Here is a 22,804-nt window from a genome sequence, read left to right on the forward strand (position 1 = left end):
GATGAGTGAAATGGAATTACATGTAAATTCAATTTTATTCAAATTTAGGTTGTATATGTGTACTACCCTCCTGCTATCGGAAGTAACAGTCACAAACAGTTAAACAAAAATCAATCTTCTTCTTCTGCCATGCCTTTTACACTGGCTAGTCACCAACAGTCAGATCATATTTCAAGCAAGCACTTTGACTAGTAAATTCAGTCAACAGACAAACGCAGTTAAGTGGAAGGCGCAACTGGCTTATCAATCACCTACAGTCAAAGCATAGCTGTACCAAATTACATAAACAGTCACAGCCAGTCAATCCTCCTTTATGTAGGTCGGGAGCTCTTAACTGTTGAAAACAGTCACTTGATTGATTTTGACAGAGAGGACAACGTGGCACAGAATTAGTGTTTGCATAGGAGGGTGAATATAGTAGATATATTTCACTGTGCATTTTCCAGCTTCCTTCAGTTTATGACCAAAAAGTGGTCTACATTCCATGATTGTTGCATGCTATGCCAAGTGAAAAGTGCAGTCTCGTAGTTCGTCCAACAATACGTATGTATGGTCTCTGGCACTATGCAATGGTACATGGGTTCAAACCCAGACAGGGGAACATGGTGCTTGTGTTCTTGGGCAATACACTTTACAACAATTGCCTCTCTCAACCCTAGGAGTTTAAATGGTACATGTGAAAGTAGAGACCAGATTGCGCTGATCTCAAGCTGCTTCAGAAAAATGGTCTCATGGGCTGATGAACAGGGATAATAATAGTGAAGCTCTTTGAAACAGTGGTAAAAAGCGCTATATAAGCACCATGTTATTATGAAATTGCAACTTACCTCACTTTTGACAAGTGCCGAGAAAATTTAGTGGAACTGCTAAGGACAGAAATTTGCTAAGTATAGGCTTATGAATGTGTTATCCTGGTCACATATTTCATGTAGTCTCATAAGACCCCTGGTTTATATGTATCATGATATCTGATCAGGAGAGACAGGCTGGTCTTCCGAGTTGGCGGCGCAATCTCTGGGGAGTCCTGCAGGACGGACACCTCAAACTCTGGGACAAGGCAGAGGAAGTGTCAATCAGCGCTGTTCCCATTTTAACAGTTCCAGTCTCTAAGGTGAGGGGTTGACTATTTCTGCATTCTTCCCCCCCCCCCCAACTTCCTGTTCAGGGCAAATCAGGATCAGGATCTTCAGATGTACATGGAGCATACTTGACAACCACTTGTCATTATTGTGTTCTATATGAAAAGACACATACAACTTTGAAGTTGCTCGTCTTTGACAAGTCGAAAACTCCAGTCTCAAGTCAAGGAACAAAGAATCGTGTCAAGTTTCAAGTCAGTCTAGAAAAGGCAAAGTTGATTATGTGCACTAGTCAATCAATGCTACCTCCCGAGTGAAAGCTGGAAACACTCCAACTTTCACTTAGGCGGTAACACACTGAGTATACAGTGTTTATGCGTCGGTGAAGGGCAAAACCTAATATTGATTTACATCACCTAAACGCAAATTCTATCTTATGAATAGTTTGTCTAGTCAACTTTACAACATCTTGACCGCAACTGTAATTTTTATGTCATACACGTACCTTCAAGCGTGATCTGAAAGGTTTGTGTGACACTTACGTACAGTTCACTTGAATAAACTCCTAACCTGCTTGGTTTTCTTCACGTAGACCAGTATAAGCATTGTTGTAAAAAGGAGGGCAATGGGGCTATATAGATTCCTCCCCCCTCCCCCAACCACCAAAAATTGGGGGGGGGGGAATAAAAATTGAAATTGAAAAGTCCAGATATCCTCACTGTTAATATTTTTTTCAAGTTCAGAAAAGTTTTCTGAGCTTTGCGCAAAACCCTGTATTGAAATTACATCACCCGACACAAAAATCAAACTAAGGAATAATTTCAGTCTTGTAATGGAGTAGCTGACCTTGTTGGCAATGGTGATCTTTCCTTCTCAGGACACAGTCGTCAGTCTTTCATCCGAGTGCAGCGTAACCTACCCTCATGTTTTAGCAGTCGGCGAAAGAGAGAGTGAAGAGCGCCACCACTTGGCGACAGAGAGCAAGGGCGAGCTGGAGAGGTGGTGTAGTGCGCTAGAGCAGCTAGTGGTGGATCAAGGTATGGATTCAACTTACAGTAACTGCGGCAATCCAAAAATGTCATTTTGTCCTGATCCTTAACCCCTTTCAGTAATGTGGGGGGGGGGTGAAGTTTGTCTGATACTTCAGATTGGCTTGAAATTTTGTGACTTTTCCTAACTTTTACCTGGGGCCAATATGGTATGAAAACACATTCTGTGGGATTTTCATGGATGCCATGACAATGAACCTATTTAAACATTGAAATGTTCAGTTTTGTGTGTCTAAAGCATGTTTACTTTGCCCAAACCTATGAAGTATTCACTTTAGACTAAAATGCATTGGCGCGAAAAGCCACTATTAATTTTTCAACTTTTCTGCACAAATTTCTTGTTTGGGGCTACTTTTTTTAACACTTTTTGCATGAAAAAAAAATGCAAAGCATTTATAATATTTCCAAAAGTACTTCATCAAGCAACAAAAGGCCAATTCTGTTCACGTTATTTCGAGAGGCATCAAGCCACATGCAATATACAAGTTGCTGAAGATATATTCTTGAAGTTTAAGGGGTGAACACGGCAGGCTGTTGAGTGTAAATCATTGGTGTGGTTCAAGTGTGGGTCACCTCATGTTTATGTCCTGTGGCAGAATTTAGACATGCCAAGTTTTGAGGTACTATGTTTGATACGCACATTGGGAATGGATTTCCTGAGTGTCAACTCGGGAAATGCTGCTGTTGTTGGCAGATATTTGTAACCAGTTTCCACCATGAGACTTATGCTCTGGCAGAGTTGCAGTCCATCACAAGTTTATTAGAAGTCAATCACAAGTCATCGAGTCTTAAGTCAAGTGATGAGCAATTTAAAGGAACAGACAGTTTACGCATTCCCATTGGTCGAGAGCCCGTCACATGGCCGGTCTTAAACGGATGATAAAGACCGGCTGGCTGGTCTTAAACACTTTTCCAGTGTCACATGAAATTTGGACTCCTATGAAATCCAGTTCACAATCCTCACGTAGGCATGTGCAATACTACCAGTGAGTCAGTATTTCATAGTCCTAAATTCACAACGCACTCACCACAGTTGCATCTGCGCGTTATCGCGCAATACGCTGGTGATGTGCGTGCCAATCTCCATAAAAGGAGTTGTTTACGTCTTACTCGCAGCTGAGCTGGACACTCCATTATTTAGCTAGAGGGATGTTTCGAAAAACATACATTGTGTAGTAAAATTGTTTAACAAAATTGTTGGAAACTTTTAATTTTTAGCTTGTTTTGACATTTGGACCGAAAAAGTTTTTTTTTTACCAAAAAGGCATTATGAAATTTATGGGAATAAATATTATGTGCTTGGTAGGTATTAAACAGAGATGCCACGGTTTTTTTGGCCATAAAAAAAAACTGGAAAAAGAGAAAAGAAACTGTGGAAATGCCTTGATTTTTACCTCGTTAGCACTCTCGAGTTTACATGTTGTACTTGCACGCGGTATACAACGGCGCCTCGCGTGCTGCGCTGCATGCGGGCGTGTAGTGTGCTAAGCACACAGGGCATTCAGCCTGGAAATCAAGTCTATCATTTCAGTTATCGGTGGTTCCCGATCGCAGTGATATATGTGAATACAAAAACGCCGGGTACCAACCATGTTTTCGTTGCGCGCATCGCATAATGCAAAGGTCATGTACACCGACAGTGTTGTGGAATCGTGCATGGTCGGTGAAATATTACGTTGGAAATTCGGGTAGGCAGAATAAATAATAGGACTATGGAAAAAATTAAAGTGATTGAACAAACCCACAGCTTATTCCTAACTCCCTAGCTTGATTTATTAGGAACCATACCCATCTTGTCAAATTCCAGCACCATATGGGAAACTTTACACACATATTTCTGACTTATTTCTGATTCTGGAGGTGTGCCAACCCAATGTAAAAGACTGTCAGTTAAGGGGCACTGTACCCATCCTAACAGATTCCAACAAAACATGCCGTTGGGGTTTGATGGGTTGAGTTCTGTTAAGGTTAAAGGCCATAGTCTAGAAGCAAAAATAAATGGAACTGGGCTTGGCTACAACAAGAGAAAGATGACAACAGGGACTTTGTGTCGGAGTGGCTTTTTCACAAAGTTCCGTTTTTTTCAAGCAGCTGCTCCGTTTTTTTTCAAGCAGGCCCAGTTCCGTTTTTTTTCAAGCAGACCCTGTGGCATCTCTAATTAAACACTGTGTTTAAGACTAGTTGGAGTCTGGATGCTGATAATTACCCTCGCCTTCAGCTCAGGTAATTATCAGCATTCCAGACTCCAACCAGTCTTAAACATAGTGCTTAACACCTCCCAAGCACACATTTATTTCCTTAGTAACATAGGGGGTGTGGGTTAGAATTAGGAATGAACCCAGAAGAGGCGTGAGGATGACTGCTTTTAAATCAATACTGCTACCTCCTTTCCTTCTATGGATATGTGAAACATGAAATAAAAGCGAAATAAGAAAATGGGGAAACAGAGTGCCCCTAGCGTTAAATGAGGTCCAGCTCCAGCCCCTCCAGCCCCTTTCAAATTTGCAACTGCCCCCCCCAATAAAAACAATATAAAAAATTGGGATTTTGAAACAAACTGGGCAAGAACCAGTGCATGCATCAATGTGTTCTTCCTTGGCTCTCAATTCCTGCATGGAGCTTGTACTTCTCTACTAACTGTCCCTCCCTCTCTATGTCATTTTCCAGGAGCCTGGCTGAATGCTTGTCACACTTCAATAGGTATCCTCCCCTCGGAGCATAGGAGGCCCTCTGTGGAATCTGATCGCACAGGCTCCCTCTATGATGAAATGTCAATAAGTAAGTTATGTCAGCAGAACTTAATCAATTGGAAAGCAACATGATTGGTTGCAGATAATGGTAACCATTGACAAAAAAGGTCTTTTTTGCCGATTAAAGTAACAACAATATAATAAATCTCTAGCAGGTTATTAAAAACCACTTATTTTTTTTCAACAATATAATGACAAATTATTTCTAAGACGATTCTCTCCTGAGTAGGCGATACAGTCCGTGCTGTGCAGGAGAAACACATCTAAATCAAATAACTGTAAACCAAGACCAAGTAACGGGGGCACTTGAACTCCTTTTTTCAAATTGTGTCTTTGGTCACCCTACATGACTAGGCCTCGGACTCGGGAGGGGTGACTCAGACTCACAGACTCGATGTTTGGTGACTCGAATACAAGTCTGATGATTGGGTAATTCCAACACGGGAGTCTGTGACTAGACTCACTAGACTAGTCAGTGTTTGGTACCAAGACGTTCACATGAAAAGTGGACATGAACTGGCGAGACTTGCATGCTCTGTTGTCAGAAAGTCAGTAGCATGTAATAAGTTACATCGGATTGTATTGTACATGTAGTTTGTTTTTCGTTGACGCACAAGGATCACAAACAACCTTTCGCCTTGCCTAACAATTTTTCTCATTTTCCTCAAACAGTCCCGTTTTTAATGAGGCAAAGAGTGCATGGGAAAACTTACATTGATTGAAGGCCAGTTTCCTGCCCAAGTCATTTGGCATGCTCGTATGGTTTCAAGTTTGGGGGGGGGGGTATGTCAGAGACACTATCTGCTACTGCTGTTTTGCTGATGCCTGACGGCTGGTTTCGATTCCACTAGGCACGCAGCAATCTGGTCACAAGCACAATTCGTGGGAAGCGGTCACATTTTCACAGATATTTTAATTTTTTGTTGTTGAAGTGTTTTGAAATCAGGTCTTGCGTAAACAGCGCTATACAAATGACCTTCTTGTATTGTATTTTATTGAAGACTGTTGTTGAAATCTTTCAGTATTAATGCGAATAGCAAACAAATTACAGTAAGCCTACTTTTATACCTATGCGTGAAATGGTCTGGTTCTTTGTTATCTAAATGTGAAATGTGTTCATTCTTATGCCTAAGTACTAACTCACCTATACAGCATGGTTAAAACTACTTCTTCATTGTCATAAAGACTTGTAGATTGGCAGTGAGGCAGTATTTATCTTAGTATCCTCATAATAAGAGGGCGTTAATAATATCCAAGATATTGTAGAATTCCTGTAGACGTTTCAAAGAATTTGGTAGTCTTACCATTGGGCTTGATGTCCCTTGGGAGGTATTAACTTAAGAATGTGTCATTGTTTTCTGCCTCGTGGAGATTTTTGAAGATTCAGAAAGGTCCTTAGCACAAAAAAAAATATTAAAATGAAGAAGAAAAGTAGATTAGGGTTAATCAGAGATTATCTTTTTTCATCCTCTTGACCAGGTGCAGACTTACCGAGCCAAGACGAGTCTGATGATGAGAATGTGTTTGTAGACTCACCAGCAACAAATCTCAGACCAAGGCCGCAGCTGACCAAAGTAAAACCATTCAAGAAACCCATATTTACAATTCCAAAAATCCTGGTGCGAAGGGAGACTAATGTTTGAGGGATTCTCTTGTTTGTCAAAAATGAGTTTACAGAAAGAGAAGGTAAAAACGGAGGTAATATGAAGAATTTTTTGGGGGGAAAAAAAAACAGATGTTGTGTGAAAACGGGTACAAGTCTGGTGTGGGGAATAAAATAATTCTTTTTGTGTTTAAAGGAAATGGTTATTATGTCATGTTCGTCAATTAAGTTCTTAAAAAAGACAATTAATCAATCAATCTTTTTCCTTTAAAAAAACATGGAAATGATAGTTAAACAAAATGTATATTTGGGCATAAGGCCACCCTAGCGGAAATCCATAGGTATTTATGGAAAAGAACTTAAACAGTCAAGTAAGTAAGTGGACTTGCACATGATTTTTGTGTTACCAGCACGTGAAATCTGGCTTCTGAAAAGGTGTAGTTTTCCTGTTTTGTGAATCAGCCAGGAGTCAAACATATTTTATTCTAAACTGTTATTATTTCAAACCTGTGTGTTTTGAAGGACTAGTACGATTCCTCTCAGAGGGCTCGGGGAGGGGGATGCACCTTTGTTTGAAGGGGCACCTACCCGCGATTTATTTTCCCAAACAACATTTATATTAGCAAATGGGGTGTACGCTATGAGGTATTGGACTTGACTTCCCTAAAAACATTTTAAAAAATACATAAAAGAATAAAAGAAATGAATTTGAACCTTGAAATTCGGACTTTATTTCCCTTTAAAAAAAAAAATCCTCCGAAGCCGCAAATTAGAAAAGAAATTTTTTTAAAACTGTGGTTTTGAACTCACACCCTCATATGATCTCAAAACCATGGCTTTATCCAGCTGAGCTGTCGGATAGCTCAACAGCATACCATAATTCATGGCATTATATACCTGCGTACGTATATAAGGTATTGTAGCTGGAGCTCACCAACCATCCATTCAATGTTGTTTGGAGAAAAAATAATTGGCCACCTGCCCCCACCTAGCCCCCACCCGATGAAGGATTGTACACTACTTGCCTTGAAAAGGAAACTGACTGTGGACTCAGTTGGCAATTTGATGGCAAGGATCATTTCATAAAGAAAAGGGTTGTGATGAAATTCCCATCCTAATTGACTGTCTTGTTCTGTCAGTAAAGTAATGGATTTGTATGTCATGTTGAGTATATGTGATTGTGAACTTCACTATCCAATGACTGCAGAGTCTGGCAAGTCTTAAAAGTTTTGTTATTTTGTTAAAATGTACAATAGTAGATTCTATCCCGACAAATTGTATGGAGTGGATTATTTTAAGCCTACAAGGTTGCCTACTTGCCTTTCATATTATTTTTCTCATAGATTTTTCAACTTTGGGTTCTTATATTTAATTTCTTTGACCCCAAAAGAAATTGTTTTTATTGAACATATTTTTATGTAGTCCTGAAAAAAGTGCATGTTTAGAGTATTCTAGACCCTCAACTAAGTCTGTCTTTTTGTATTTGAATTTTACTGAGGTTATGAAGACTTTTTTTTATACAGAGGCCGAGTTTATACGACCATTGAACTCCTTTTATTCCTATGGACTACTCGCTTACCATAAAAACAGTTAAAAAGAGAAATAGGATTGATCGTTTTCCATTATTTTACTAATAATAAAATATAATACACTTATAATACATTTTAATTGTTACAGACAATGTACCTAAATAGGACTTTTTTATAACAATTAACTTGGTATGGAAAATTATTCTTGACGGGTTATGTCCCGTTGATAAACACATTTCTTGTTTGAATGGATTTAAAAACAAAAAAGAAGTAATCTTAAGGTAATTTTGTTTTTAAGACGTCAAAGTTGAAGAAAAATAATGTTGTTTTTGTTTTAAGAGAACTATGCATTGAAAAAAAATATTTTCTTATCCTAGCATGTTTTATAAGTCTGTTAATTGAATCATTTTGTTTCAAAGAAGTTACTTTACTTATCTCAGCTATAATCTCTAATATGACCTCCCAAAAATGCGTTTTAATGAGTATCGAAACAGAGTTAATTAGTAAAGTTATTCACATTATTTGAAAATTGACAATATTGCATTTTAGGAAGATTCATGGAAAAAGTGGAACCTCAATTTGGTAAGGAAAAAAACATTATTTATTACAAAATATTTAACTTTGTACAAAACGTAAAATTGTTCGTGTCATTAACATGGAAGAAGTGATGTATGTTTAAATTGATGCTTAAAGTTGCACCACCCATGATAATTAACATTTTTAATTTTTTTTTCTCATAAACTTTTTTTAATTTAAAAAACAGAAAAAAAACCTACATTTTTCCATTTTGGACATTATCAACCCTGGGATTGCTTTTGCGCCCACAACACACAAAAGATATGCCTGATTTATCTTGTTTTCCTTGAAAAGTTTATTTGTTCATATACATTGTGATTTGTTTCTCATTCTATACAATTCCATTACAATTGTATCATACATGTTGTAATTACAATTATATAATCAGAAGTTGTATAATCAAATTGCATGTTAATCAAACAACGGCTTGTAGTAGAATTACTGAGGTATTAAATGCAATTATGCATTTATTTCATTTATTTGTTGCCTTTTGTCTTTTTCTTATGTCATACGGATATACATGTAGGTGAATATGCTGCTACTATGGCCATAATCGCAGGAAACTTTCATACAATTGATATTTTGTCATTTTAGAAGTAATTTATGCACGGCCCTTGGCACTTGTTGACTTAAATTACAAACACCCATGAAAATGGCAAGTGGGTTTACATGTTTCAAAAGTTTTTGCGTGTTTTATTTTTCGGTATTAACGAATTATCTCATTGAAATAAGGTATTAGAAAGATGACAGGAATATTATGTAACATATATTATGTATGCTGCCTTGAAACATATCTTGTTCAGTTTCCAAAAACTAGGTCTAACACCTACACTAGCTTCATTATTTATACCAGAATAATTTAGGAACCTGCGGTACATCTGGAAACAAAATTAACAATGATGTTCAATCGCAGAAAACTAATACATTTATACTGGGCCGGTGTCTTCCACGTCAGAGACAAGTCATTTAATTGGAATCTGGAGCTCGAAGCCAAGCCGAGGTTTGGCAACTATGGTTAGTGTTAGTTAATTATTGTATTATTAACTACGGAGGGCGCCCTTTTCATATTTTGTGTGTGTACGTGCAAAACTCAAGATCCTGGAGTTGGCCTCGTATTCAACTGAGATTTCATCAGAAGTTTTAAAGGTTAGTCGTGAGATTTTGGATGTCAAAAGACAGATTATTTTGAAAAGGATATTATGGAGTTATTTAGCTTGGCAAAACACTTGTTCTTTTAAGTTATGTAAATGAAACCGGGGTGAAAAACAAAACGGTTTTGCCGAAATCTAGACGGTAGACCCGTCATGCCCGTGAAATTTAGAAAGTGACGTCAATAGCAAAGCCACGCGTATTCCACTGTATTCTGTGGGTGTGTAATCCCGGCCAAAATGGTTGGGACACTTCTTGAGCCTGCCACGCGGTCACCCACTCCCCTGCTCCCCCGGTCAATGTTGTTCTCCCCAGCTGATGGAGCACACACTGCGCAATGAGAGCGACTCCCAAAAAAGCGACTGCATATCCCCAGTTAATGAGTTAGACCCGTGAACGTGGCTATACAACGCCATGCTCTAGTATCATTTCGAACCCTAGTGAAATTCCTCCATGATCTGCGGTACATCATTTCGTATGTAGGTTGAGAACTTACCTAGAAATCTTTGTGTGCTTATCCGCGTGTTCAGGAAGTGTCATTTGGAAGAAATTTGGCAAAAATGAAGACCCATACGAATGTGTAGAAATACAATTTTAACGTTAACTGGACAAGTACCCAGGGTGAATTGCATGCAAAATTATCGGAGCCCTCCGAGCTACCCATCTGCTTCATGTGATGCATACGATTATGGTTGTTGTCACTTGGACAGATTGACGGCTGTTTCATGTCGCATCCCAGATCCTGTGGGAAGGACGGCTACTAATCCTACATCTTTTTTGTCCACAAGAAGACCTATGGATTGTGTTTGTGGCGAACTTAATTGATACTCCCAGTTCACCAACAAGATCAGCAAGGATTTTTCCATGCCTGGGCTTTTTTTTCTGATTTTAGTAGCAGGTGTATTAGCTAGAGCATGAAGAGCAACTGTTCAATTTTGCCAATGTATCAAATGGCACAAGAGGTGAAAAGTGTAATGACTGCAAGTAAGATGTAAATTTGCTGTGCAGTTTTTGCTTTATAGGAATTCCTTGTATTTTATAAAGTAGGTCCTTGTTATTTGTTCAGAAAAATAAAAAAATAAGAATTCCTCTTATTTTCGCGTTGCGGCAAGCAGTAGTGCGCCCGCGTGCGGTGCGGTGAGAGAGGAAAGGACTGGAAACTTGTCTAAAATGATGTCTATTTAACCTGCGACAGAAAACAGCCGTCGAATCATATGCAACAAGAAGGTATAATATAAAGCGCATGCATCAGTTGGGGAAAGTCCAACCTCGTCTCCACTTCCTGCTTCCTATTGGAAACGAGTTTGGAAAGAAAGTAAGCACTAGGGACGAGGTTGGTGTGAGTCCAGGAAATCACATGAATCAGAAGGAGGTTGCAGGACGTCGAGATCTTGCCAATTCTTGGGCCAGATTTTACGTCAAATTTCGTTCAAATGCAAGATTTGCCGTAAAAGCAGATTTCAAGAAGTTTCATATGTGAGTGCTTATCACATGGTAAAATAATGTTCAGTTTGTGTCATGAAGAGACGATTTCGCTAGGTTCGAAATGGTAATGGAACGTGGCGTAGTTTACAAGCCACGTTCACGGGTCTATTCCCCTGTGTATTACAAAAATGGTCCATTTTCCCCTATTATTATCCCAACCCAGATTCCATATCCATACCAGCATGCGGCAGTCATTCATGAAGCTAACAATCAACCTCAATCAACAGAACAAGAAAGACTAAAAGTAAAATATGAAATTTGTGGATGATTTTGGTGGCGATTCTCCACACAAATCCATTGCTGAGGCTGTCGTGCATGTTTTCTGTACGTATCATGAATACCCATGAAGCACGTCGCGAGCATGTCCCTTCATGCAGTGTGCGCACCAAAATTGAAATCACTAGTGCGCCTGAAAGTGGTATGGTACCCACATACATCGCGCACACTGCATGAAGGCACATGCACACGACCAGTGGGTGGAACGATTTCAAAAATCTATTGAGATCACGCAACGCTTCATGGGTATTCCTGATACGTAGAGATGACATGCACGACAGCCGTGGCAATTGAAGTTTTCTGGAGAATCGCTACCAAAATCATCCACAGATTTCATATTTAAGTCTTTCTTATTAGCTTCATGTTACAGTTACGCATGTTACAGTTACGCATGGCGTTGTTATTGACGTTGGCAAAAATGTCATAGTAGAACAAAAAAGAATAAATGTTTAGCACAGCGCGGATTCAATCCCATGACCTTCAGCATGGTAGTCAAGCATTTAACCAATCGAGCTTGCAAAATGCTTTGGTTGGAAGGGCAGCTATAATGTTAAAGATTCGCAATGATGCTTTTGCATTGCCATGACAATAGCAGTTACGATAGCCAGTTAGCCACTACGAAAGAGGAACTGACTAATTATGATCCTTATTCATTATTTTCGAATCAGGTTGAAGCCCTCATAATCTTGAACCATGGGAACGTGGCCAGGACATGCTTTGCCAGGTGCTTTCTTTATTCTGTACGCCATCTGGTGGATGGTCCAGTTCACCTATGAGAAGGTTGCTCTTGACAACGGGCGGTTGCAGCCCTCTGGTCGCATCCTTCGTCGATTGCATCGCTGGCCTATCGAGGGGGCGACCATTCTGGCAGCGGGGATCATTGGGTTTATAGCTGAGATGATGTACCCTATCCCCAAGTGGACTCTGATCGGCGCTGATGGTCAGTTCAAGCATCCAGCTGAGTGGCAGCACTGCACCATGTACACATTCTTCTCGGTGTACGGCTTGGTGGTGACGCTGTCCAAAACCTGCCTGCCCCAGGCCGAGCGCTACACCAAGATCTTTGGTAGTCTGGCATTCTTCATTGAAGGTATGCTGTTCTACTTCCACACCCATGGCCGAGCGGATCTGGATATCCACCTGCATTTCCTGCTGGTCATCGCCATAGCCTTCTGCGTCATCTTAACCCTGGCTGAGGTCTGGTGCCCGAAGGACGACCGCATCCGAGTCATGCGCTACACGGCCACACTCCTGCAAGGCACCTGGTTCTTCATGGTGGGCACCGTGCTATATTGGCCACCCTCCGGTAAGGAGTGGGACGAGGAGGACCACCTCAACGTGATGTTCATCACCGTGGCATTCGCCTGGCACCTCCTCTTTGACATCATCATTATGGTGGTTGTCTATGGGGTCATCAGGAGCCTCCTACATCTGATGGGGTGTGCTGGTGTGCGGTATCGGCCCATGAACAACGGTGCAGAGGAAATTGAGTTTGAAAGCACAAAGCTTATGGACAATGGCAAACCAGGTCATGTTGGATCAGACGTTGAGAGTGACTAGACGTCTGTCAGTCATGAAGCCAAAAAAGTTCCTACATTGTAAATTAGTACCAATTCAATTATAAAGAATGTAACAATTAAAAGTCTGTATTCGAAGCTTGACCAAAGAAATTGTAAGATCTTACAAACCAAGGCTGTGCTGAATATTTGTAGTATTCGATCATCCACTGAACATTTTTCCGATTCAAATACTCAATCAGTGTGATGTCATTTAAATGGGATAAAATATCATTTAAAAAAATTGTTTAGTATCAACAGCTAGTCAGCTACAACAACAAAAATATCTTGAGATACACACATGAATGTCCTTAATGGTTTAATATAAAGCTTGTTGTGCATGCAAATCCTGATCAGTCAATCATTTAATTCCCGATGAATGCACGCAAATTTTAACCAGGGTGTGTGCATGCACCTCCTGAATGGCACAGACTGGCACATGCTGACACATACATATGCAGTTTAGGCTGATGCATGTGAAACGTGCTAAGCATATTTGAATGTTTGATGGAATCCAAGTCTGAAAATCTAATACTAAATATTACGAAATGCACAGCCCTACAGTTAATGATTAAAGTTAAAAAAATTGTTGTGGCATACCGAGGTACCTTATATATATTTGTCCAATATAAGTTACAAACTACAAAGAATTGATTTGAGTCCAAGAATTTGTCACATAATATATGTGCTACTGTAAATTATTTTTCAAGCAATTTATTTTCTTGTTATAACCTGAAACTGCTACATTTTTTCCTAACAACCTCTCGGAGTTTGCTAAAATCAAACACTGCGGATCATACTTTTTACGTCATCAAAATTATCACATAAAGCCCCATGGAAAGTGACGGTGCTGACATTGTACAGTACTGAATCCTTTAAAATCAAACTAGTTTGATTTTGGCATTTGGGAGGATTAGGAATGAGGCAAAGCATAGGCCTGTATGTGCATGTGTAGCAATTACAAAGTGTTCATTAATCACATGGTAATTTTGAGAAGGTTTGTGTTCTTTAATCTTTTTATTGATTCAGGCTATTCTAAAAAGGGCAAAGTTCAAACTTGTGGTGGAGCACTTTGTACCAAAGTACAAGTACATCTAAACATGACTTTGGCACAGTGGAATTGTCAATTTCAGTTAAAGTTTGGCTCTCTTTAAGCTCAGTCCCTGTTGTATATTTGCATTTCAACAACTGAGTGCTTTGTCTGTTTTTAACAAGTAAACCACGATGAGTCAGAAACAGATGGTCAAAAGTGTACGGCGTGTGATACCACAGACTACTTGTACTATGCCATTGTATGCAATGTGAACCCTAAACCTTGTTTAATTAATAGATTTTGTACCTGCACTCCAACAGATTGCAGCAGTCGAACCAACATAATCCAACAAGTTGCATAAGCCTTGTTGAACAGATGATCAAAGTCCGACAAATTACAAATTACATGCACAGTTCTTGGACCTTGTTTGTCTATAAGGCATGCATGTAGGGTTAATATGGATAAGTCATGTAAATAGCTGCACACAGAATACATGCGCAGTTGACAATGAACACACTACACATGTAGGTTGTAAGCTTTGTTTCTCAACTTTTCATTGTGTATCCAATGGTGTCAAAATAAAACCACACACACAACAAAATGCATACAGATACAGAGTCTAAATTGTCCCTGTACAAAACTTACCTATGGACAATAAGATATTTATTTTCTGCCTATTAAATTGATGGAATATTGGCCATTGATGGACGTTGTTCTCTGTTGCTTCACTTTTCACATAAATCTATTGACCTCTGTGTCCTGTTGATACTATTAATTAACATATTCTGTGTGCACATGGTTGTGGGATTTTTTTAATAGGTGTCAAATTTTTTTTGAATGGTAATTGGGTAAAAGTTTTTTGTCATAAACTGTCATTTGCTTAGTTATAATAGAGCAAGTGTGCTCTCTCATCTATAGCAAAGAATCTACATTTAGTTGGCATGTGTGTAAAATTGGTCACATAAATTGTATAGCACCACTTAAAAAAACAGTAGAACTAGAAAAAAAAACACCTAGATTTGCCATTGTGTGTGTTATACGTATACATGTACATATCAGCTGATCTACATTCCGTCATATAATATGTGTTAAAAAAATGTTCTTTTTTGCAATCTAATTACAAGACAATGAAATTATTTATTGAGATGCATATTTTTTTTGGATTGATTATGATTGTTTTATCCAGGAAGTTATCAATTTGAGTAGTGTGGATTATGAGGCATTTATTCAAAATAATCCAAAGAATTTATTAATGAACACGGATAGCTGAGAAGTCACTCGAAAGGCTGCAGACTGCATGATGTGTTCTGAAGTGAAATGAAACATACTGGAAACAATCATTTTTAATTTTCTTAATTCATTGACAACTGCTTGGGCCAAAAAAAAAATAATGGTTCTGCTTCCGGTTTCCCTACCTACGCTATTCTGACAGCCCCTACCCTAATTTTTTTTATTGGAAAAATTAGAAAAAAATCCAAAACCATCAATTTCAACCTTTTACCCTTGACTACACACAGCCACCTCCATATGATCGTACACAAAAACAATTTGCAAAAAAAACCCCAAATCCCTACCTACCTACCCTATTTTCAATTGTTATGTAATCGGAAGCAGAAGGGTTTTTTTTGGCCTTGGTAGAGGGCTACTGCTAACATTGTATGGATTAGTTGTATGGATTTCACAGATATATTCTTTGTTTTAAATGTTTATTTTTCCCAATTCAGCTTTTGCAACTAGGTATTTAAATTCAGTACTTGTGAAAATGTATTCCACAATTTCTTCTGGGATTGTTTACTGGTTTTGTAGTGATGCCTTTTTCCTATTCCAATACCTTTTAATGCATATTGAACAGTACGCTATTGCAGCACTTTCATTCAAATGTTTATTGAAAAATTGTACCATGGATGCTTTCTTTTTTGTGTATACATTTTGAGATGATTTATTTGTTTTGATATTTGATCTTATAGTTAAAAATTTTGAGCAATGAATAAATTTTGAAAACAAGTTGCAGAGTAGAAATGAAGACAAAAGTGTTGTTTGTTATCTTCTTGGAGTCATTATTTGTTGAGATTTTGGAGCTTCAAGGTCACATTGGAAGTTCACACTTTGGTCAAGCCAGCTACCAAAACCTTCAGACCTCATCAAGTGATAAGGATGTTTATGTAGTCAAAGTTTTTGGTTTTTTCCCTTCTCGGCCCCTTCCCCTCCACACCACCCCTCCGCTCCACTGAGGCCAATTTCAGTGAGTCAGTAAGCGCAGACAGTTGCAAAATAATATGAACATTTTCTAAGTTGAAAAAGGTGAGCAACCAAAATGTCATATCTTTCCACAGAATTGCATTGTTCAGCGATGATTCTGCTTGTAACTGAAGTCTAGTTCTTGTACTGCACAAATTGTGCATAATTTTGTACTTTGATGGGCGGGGCTTGAAAAGGAATTTTTTTGGGGGGGGGGTCATTACTAGGATCATAACTAGGAGCATGGCGCGAGTAATAAGTAGAAGGGACGCAACCTGACCCAGAGTTGAACGCGGACTCAGAAATACTTAGTTTTACGGATTATTATGATGAACGCAGAAAGAAAGTATGCTTGTATGGGGAGGGGCCGCATCAGGCTAGGCGTACGTGACGATGCATGTACGTTGCGAAAACTAACGTAAATATAGGATGGTCTCTGTTTTTATATTCTATCGTGTCCAAAGGATTTGATTCTAGGAACCAGACTCGAAGGTTGGGTGACCGTTTTAGCCGAATTTCGGCTAAACTTGACAGGTTTTTTCGAGAACAACTGAGTTTGACAGGAAAGTTAGCAGAATGATTTTTTTGGCAGATTTCGATCAGAATTCTGTAAATTAATGTGGTGATCTGACAGAAAATATATGGCAGATTTGAAAAAAAATGTAGCTGATTAGTTTTAATAAGCTTCAATATGAGGTTCCTGACGTGTGGTGGTACACAGTATGGTACTTGGTTTAGACCATTGCAAGCCAGGCTACACACATGCAACTTTTTTTTTTAAATTTGTTTGTTTTGATTTAATTTAAATTGTATGACTTTTGTTTTTGTGTAAGGAAACATCTGCATGTGACTAAGTGTGGCATTAATGTATTTCGTGTTAAAAAAAGAAGAAGAAGAAGGTGATTTGGCGTGTTATAAGGCCAAAAAAAAAAATCTCCGGTTTCTGGTATGCGCGCACGTCGCCGTAGCCATGCACGTCGGCAAAATGAAAAAGTTTTTTTTTCAATGAAAGATGATGCCTCAAAACCGCCAAACTCACTGGTTTGACTGGAATTCTGCTGCTGCGCAATTTCAACGTGTTTTTAGATGGGGTCATGATCGAGAATAAGCTTTATGTGGCCTCTCTGGACTGCCATATATTTGCACTAAGTTTAGTCGGGCACCATTTGCAGTCACCAGCCGACATTTGAAGCAAAAAAGTCAGGTAAAAAAAAAAAAAAAAGCCGCGTCGCCGCACCACTTTTTGGACAAGCTCCATACCAGAAACCGGAGACTTTTTTTTTTGGCCTAATAGGTGATTTGTGAAATCTAGCAGATTTGTGAACTGCATCTAGCAGAATTGTGCCATTACCTTACGGTCACCCTGCTCGAAGAATCACACGAGAAATGTAGGCCACGAAGTTGATGCGTGGTTTCATTTTCAGAACGCTTAAAAAAGCGTACGTTTCCTCAAAACTGTGGCATTTGAGGAATGATATTGTAGTATTGGCTATAAGGTGTGAAATAGAAGCTGAATAAGTCCAGTGTGTGGACGGTAATCGGTGAAATCATGGGCACGTTTGCTGGCCATGCCCTTCCGGGTAGCTTCTTCATTCTGTTCTCCATATGGTGGATGATACAGTACGCATACGAGCAAATCGCATTGGACAACGGTCGACAGCAACCACGAGGCCGAATCATGCGGACTCTCCACCGCCTGCCCATCGAGGGTATCACGGTGGTCCTGGCTGGTTTCATCGGGTTCATTGCAGAGAACATGTATCCCTCCCCCAAGTGGGGCATCTTCGACAAAGACGGGAATTTTGCCTACACCCATGTCTGGCAGCACTGCGAGATGTACACCTTCTTTGCTCTCTACGGCCTCGCCGATATCCTCTCCAAGACCTGCATGCCAAAAGCCGAGAAGTACACCAAGATCTTGGGCAGCTTGGCATTCTTCGTGGAAGGGTTGCTGTTCCATTTCCACACTGTCGGGCGCACCACCATCGATACTCATCTCCACAATCTTCTGGTGTACGCCATCGCTGCTTGTGTGGTGCTCACCCTGGCTGAGGCATTCTACCCTAAGGAGGGTCGATTCCGCGCCCTGCGTTGTGTGGCAGTCCTCCTGCAGGGCACCTGGTTCTTTCAGGTGGGCACGGTCCTCTACTGGCCACCATCTGGGAAACCCTGGGATGACGAAGACATGGCCAATCTGATGTTTCTGACGGAGGCTTTTGCCTGGCATCTCCTGGTGGATATCCTCCTCATGTTGATGGTCTACGGAATCTCCTGTCTTGTCCTGAAGAAAACCGGACTCACTGCTGTCCACTACCGCAAAATGAATGGCATAGCTGATGGTGAAGACATCGAATTTGGCACAAGAGTATTACTGGACAATGGTGCACCGAACAACCTGGATTCTGACAATGAATTATTTGACAGCAGTCCTCATTAAAGTACAAGGCATGGGCATGATGAAATCACTCTGTAAATCTCTAAAATTGCAACTGTCTTGCTTAACATTATAAATGTCAAATTTTTAAAAATATGGAAGAGTAGTTCAAGCCTTGATACACTTAATCACATTATTGCATGTATTTAGTAGGGCCGCAATCAGCACATTAATCAAAGGATGTAGAGCTGTAGCCTTGATATCATGTAGCAGATCACAGTCCCATTGAAAGGTGCTTATTAACTATTGTGTTATTCATATTCTTGCCAGCATGCAAATTTTCCTCAAATCAGCTGATTTCCTCGTTTTTCACATCACACTAACAAAGAGTTCTGTGATCTCATGGTCTGGTGTGTTGTATTTCCTTCCTCCATGGCTTAACTCAAGATCATGTGGTTCTTAATCAAATTAGGTTTTGCCCTTTACCGACGTTGAAACACTGTATTCTCAGTGTGTTACCTCTCGAGTGAAAGTTGGGGGGAAAAAAACCCACTTGGGTGGGACTCGAACCCATGACCTCCTGCTTTCTAGTGCAGGCGTCTTACCACTCTGCACTAGAAAGAAGGAGGTCGTGGGTTCGAGTCCCATCCGAGTGGATTTTTCCAACTTTCACTCGGGAGGTAACACTCTGAGTATACAGTGTTAACACATCGGTGAAGGGCAAAACCTAATTTAATTAATATCACCCCGACGCAACATTCCATCTTATAATATCATGTGGGTAATTCTGCAGATTGTAGAGTCCAGTCTGGGGAGTTGTGATTTGTGTAATCTTGGGCATAGCCTTGGGCAAGACACTTTATCCCTTTTTTCATCTCATTACCGAGATGTGAAATTGGTACCTGTGAGGGCAGAGATTGTTATTGAGTTTGAATAACCTGTTTGTCAAATTGTGCTGAATTGAAAGAGCAACATTACAAGCTGATACTCCTTTGGAGCTGAGATTTTCTTACTAAGGCATGATATATATAAGCCAAAAATGAAGGAATTTAATTTACATGTACATGTAATAGGCTTTGATCTTGTACAAATGACCAAAAAAAATACCTTTAAAGGTAATATACAACATTTTCTTTTGCTGTAATTTTCAGAAATGGATGGATTTGGGGGTTAGTATTTTTATAGCAAATATTGTTACTCTGTCCTGTTATAAATTTTTGTGTCCATAGATGCTGGAAAAACCCAGAAAAAATGCTGTTCTTGTAGTCTGGTTCCCTGACCCTACTTCAGACGAAACTGGGCAATTTATAGAAGTCAGGGAAATATCAGGTCAGGGAAACAGACTAGCTAACAATATAGATTTATATAGCGCACTTATCCGGAAACCCAATCAAGGCACCTACACACACAAAAATAGTCAAGCTCCACTCATTGTGAAACAACTAGCTTTCATCCATTCACGGATTTGTAACCAATTGCAAACAAATTTTGGGCAGTACATGTATTTGAAAAAGGTCAATTTTTTTCCAAATGATTTGTCAACCAATCGTCGTTGAAAATTGAAACAAAAATTCCTCTTTTTTTTTGAAAATGACAGCACACCAGGTGCTATGATTCCACAGGGTGCTTGAGACTATTATTCCCTTACAGTCATGTAAAGGTACATGTATTTTATTTTTATAATCATTTGATAGTTTTGTTTTTTTGATATGCAAATGTACATACTATCTTTAAGTGAGATTTTCATCCATTGTGTATTTAGGTCCACTCCAAACTTATAGGCGTAATATGTCACTGTCCAGACATAAATTGACTGCAACTGTGCCAATATGGAAGAGCATTTTCAGAGAGAGAGAACATTTCAGCTTTGTTCTTAATGGTCTTAATTATCAAGTCATTTACTGAGCATTTTGTTCTCAGAAAAATCATGCCAATGCTTAAATTTAATCTTACTTTTTCTATCTTATAATTTTTTTGGACCTTTTATAAAAATGTTACTTCCATGGCATTCTTGCTTCAATTAATTTTATATTCGTTATTATCTTTAACTGCATGTTCAGTCATCATGAAATTTAAACACCATCATGTCAACTTAATTGTATGGTTTTGAATAGGTGAACACAGTTGAATTAATATCATGTCTTATAATATTGCCATTGCCTCAAGTCATATTCAATTGAGGCACGGTCATGTGATTCATTCCCATCCACTTTTCTCATCAAAGATAAGTCGACAATGCTGATTGACTTTCTGTACAGAAATTTGAACGGAAATGCAAAGGATTGCGGGCGAGCACAAACTGAACTGTGCGAATGAGGAACCAGCGTTGATGATGTGAAGTGTTGACGTCCAATCAGTGCATTCTATCTTACCTCATGCATATGTATTACCTCGTGAGATTTACCTGTACTAGTGCCCTTGGGTGTGGATTACCAGTGAAGTCATGTACCAAACACATAGAGGAATCCATTGTATTCCTCCATGCCAAACATGAAGGCATTTTTGGACTGGTACCTTGCAAGACTGAGGAGTTTCTCATCCTTCTTTTGACTGGTACACTAGTCTGCTGGTTGCAATTCAGTATTTCCTTCTTTGAGAATGTCTCTCAGAAAGCCCATGTTCAGTAGTTTCATTGGGAAAGTTATGTTTATTCATGAGAAAAGAAAAATGATGTCAAACCATTATTATTACTTTGTCAACTAGTGACAATAAAGCATTTTAAATAACGGCAGTCATCGAGGTGCCACGGTAGTGGATAGTGGGTGAGCTATGAATCGAACAGCCCCTGGTTCGAATCCACTAATGCCCATTTTTCATCCGTTTTTCTTCTCCAAATTTATCATTGGGATAATTTTTAAATTGAGAGAAAATATTAGTCTGAGAAACCTGACGAGAAGCTAAGTGCCTTGCAGTGATTCCATCAAAAATACTGAACATGGGTTCTCTGAGAGACATTCTCAAAGTAGTACATATTGATTAGCGTACTTTATTGTAAATAACAGGTCACATGCATGTAATTGGTGGGATTATATGTAACTGGTACCTCGCTGCCAGATATTTTGTGTTGTAAATTGTGAAGCAGTTGTTAAATATCTCAAAATGTGTAAGTTGCCACAAGCACAGCACAACCATGTGTATATACTTTGCACAGACTTGCCTGAATTATTAACTACATGTACTTTATGAGTTTAAGAGGCTGAAAAATAATACCAAACATTCATGCATGTTGGTACGTTGAGAAACAACTCCCACATTTATATTTTAGATATTCTAAGGCTGTTCCTGCCCAGGAAAGTTTAATATAATATTATTCCAGTCACCATCTGTACTGGACACTGATATTTGTATTTAAGGAGAAATATATTGTATTTAACTAAGTAGATAGAAATAATATCTTGGTAGCTGTCCTCAGGGATGGTATTATGAGTGACATGGTATTTCGTGGCTTGTATAGGCTATTCCTAGTAAACTTCCAAAAGTTGAAAATTTAACATAGTTATGGTGTTATGGAGTAGTGAAGTGTTGCTGTAAGATAGTGTCAACTCACATGAGTGAAGAGATTAATAAGTTTAACTGCTTCTCGTTAATAAAAAGTTGTTCATCGTTTGAGCATGTGACTAACTAAACTGGATTTTCTGAACATCATTCCTGTTTTCTTCGAAAGTGACAGCATGATGAATTGAGCAAGTTTCAAAGGGCGTTTCCTATTGGACGCCTTTTGGTCACAATTCGGTCACATATCGACTGAAATATAAAAGGTTTACTCTCAAAACGAAAAAAAAAGAAAAAATGCTGTTCTTGTAGTCTGGTTCCCTGACCCTACTTCAGACGAAACTGGGCAATTTATAGAAGTCAGGGAAATATCAGGTCAGGGAAACAGACTAGCTAACAATATAGATTTATATAGCGCACTTATCCGGAAACCCAATCAAGGCACCTACACACACAAAAATAGTCAAGCTCCACTCATTGTGAAACAACTAGCTTTCATCCATTCACGGATTTGTAACCAATTGCAAACAAATTTTGGGCAGTACATGTATTTGAAAAAGGTCAATTTTTTTCCAAATGATTTGTCAACCAATCGTCGTTGAAAATTGAAACAAA

General features: G+C 39.1%; 3 protein-coding genes across 8 annotated transcripts in view; all 3 read left to right on the top strand.

The window, feature by feature from the left end:
* LOC119735606 (rhotekin-like) overlaps window positions 1-9,065 on the top strand; it is a 41,191-nt gene extending 32,126 nt beyond the window's left edge. For all 6 annotated transcript variants that reach the window (XM_038209375.1, XM_038209384.1, XM_038209393.1 and 3 more), the window contains 4 exons: window positions 977-1,111; window positions 1,957-2,116; window positions 4,796-4,906; window positions 6,358-9,065. In XM_038209375.1, coding sequence (XP_038065303.1) covers window positions 977-1,111; window positions 1,957-2,116; window positions 4,796-4,906; window positions 6,358-6,521 — 570 coding nt within the window. In that variant the 3' untranslated portion in view covers window positions 6,522-9,065. The remainder of the gene's footprint in view (window positions 1-976; window positions 1,112-1,956; window positions 2,117-4,795; window positions 4,907-6,357) is intronic.
* A 541-nt stretch (window positions 9,066-9,606) lies between these two features.
* On the top strand, window positions 9,607-15,463 carry LOC119735637 (transmembrane protein 45B-like). The gene is made up of 2 exons (XM_038209430.1): window positions 9,607-9,732; window positions 12,165-15,463. The coding sequence occupies exon 2, from the start codon at window positions 12,190-12,192 to the stop codon at window positions 13,054-13,056; it is 867 nt and encodes a 288-aa protein (XP_038065358.1). The 5' UTR covers window positions 9,607-9,732; window positions 12,165-12,189; the 3' UTR covers window positions 13,057-15,463.
* A 2,201-nt stretch (window positions 15,464-17,664) lies between these two features.
* Window positions 17,665-19,362, top strand: LOC119735645 (transmembrane protein 45B-like). Its single transcript, XM_038209441.1, has one exon. It carries the CDS (start codon window positions 17,873-17,875, stop codon window positions 18,758-18,760), a length of 888 nt encoding a protein of 295 aa, XP_038065369.1. The 5' UTR covers window positions 17,665-17,872; the 3' UTR covers window positions 18,761-19,362.
* The last annotated feature ends 3,442 nt before the right edge of the window (window positions 19,363-22,804 follow it).

Source organism: Patiria miniata, unplaced genomic scaffold (assembly GCF_015706575.1).
Source record: "Patiria miniata isolate m_02_andy unplaced genomic scaffold, ASM1570657v1 HiC_scaffold_10, whole genome shotgun sequence".
In the NCBI taxonomy this organism is placed as follows: Eukaryota; Metazoa; Echinodermata; class Asteroidea; order Valvatida; family Asterinidae; genus Patiria; species Patiria miniata.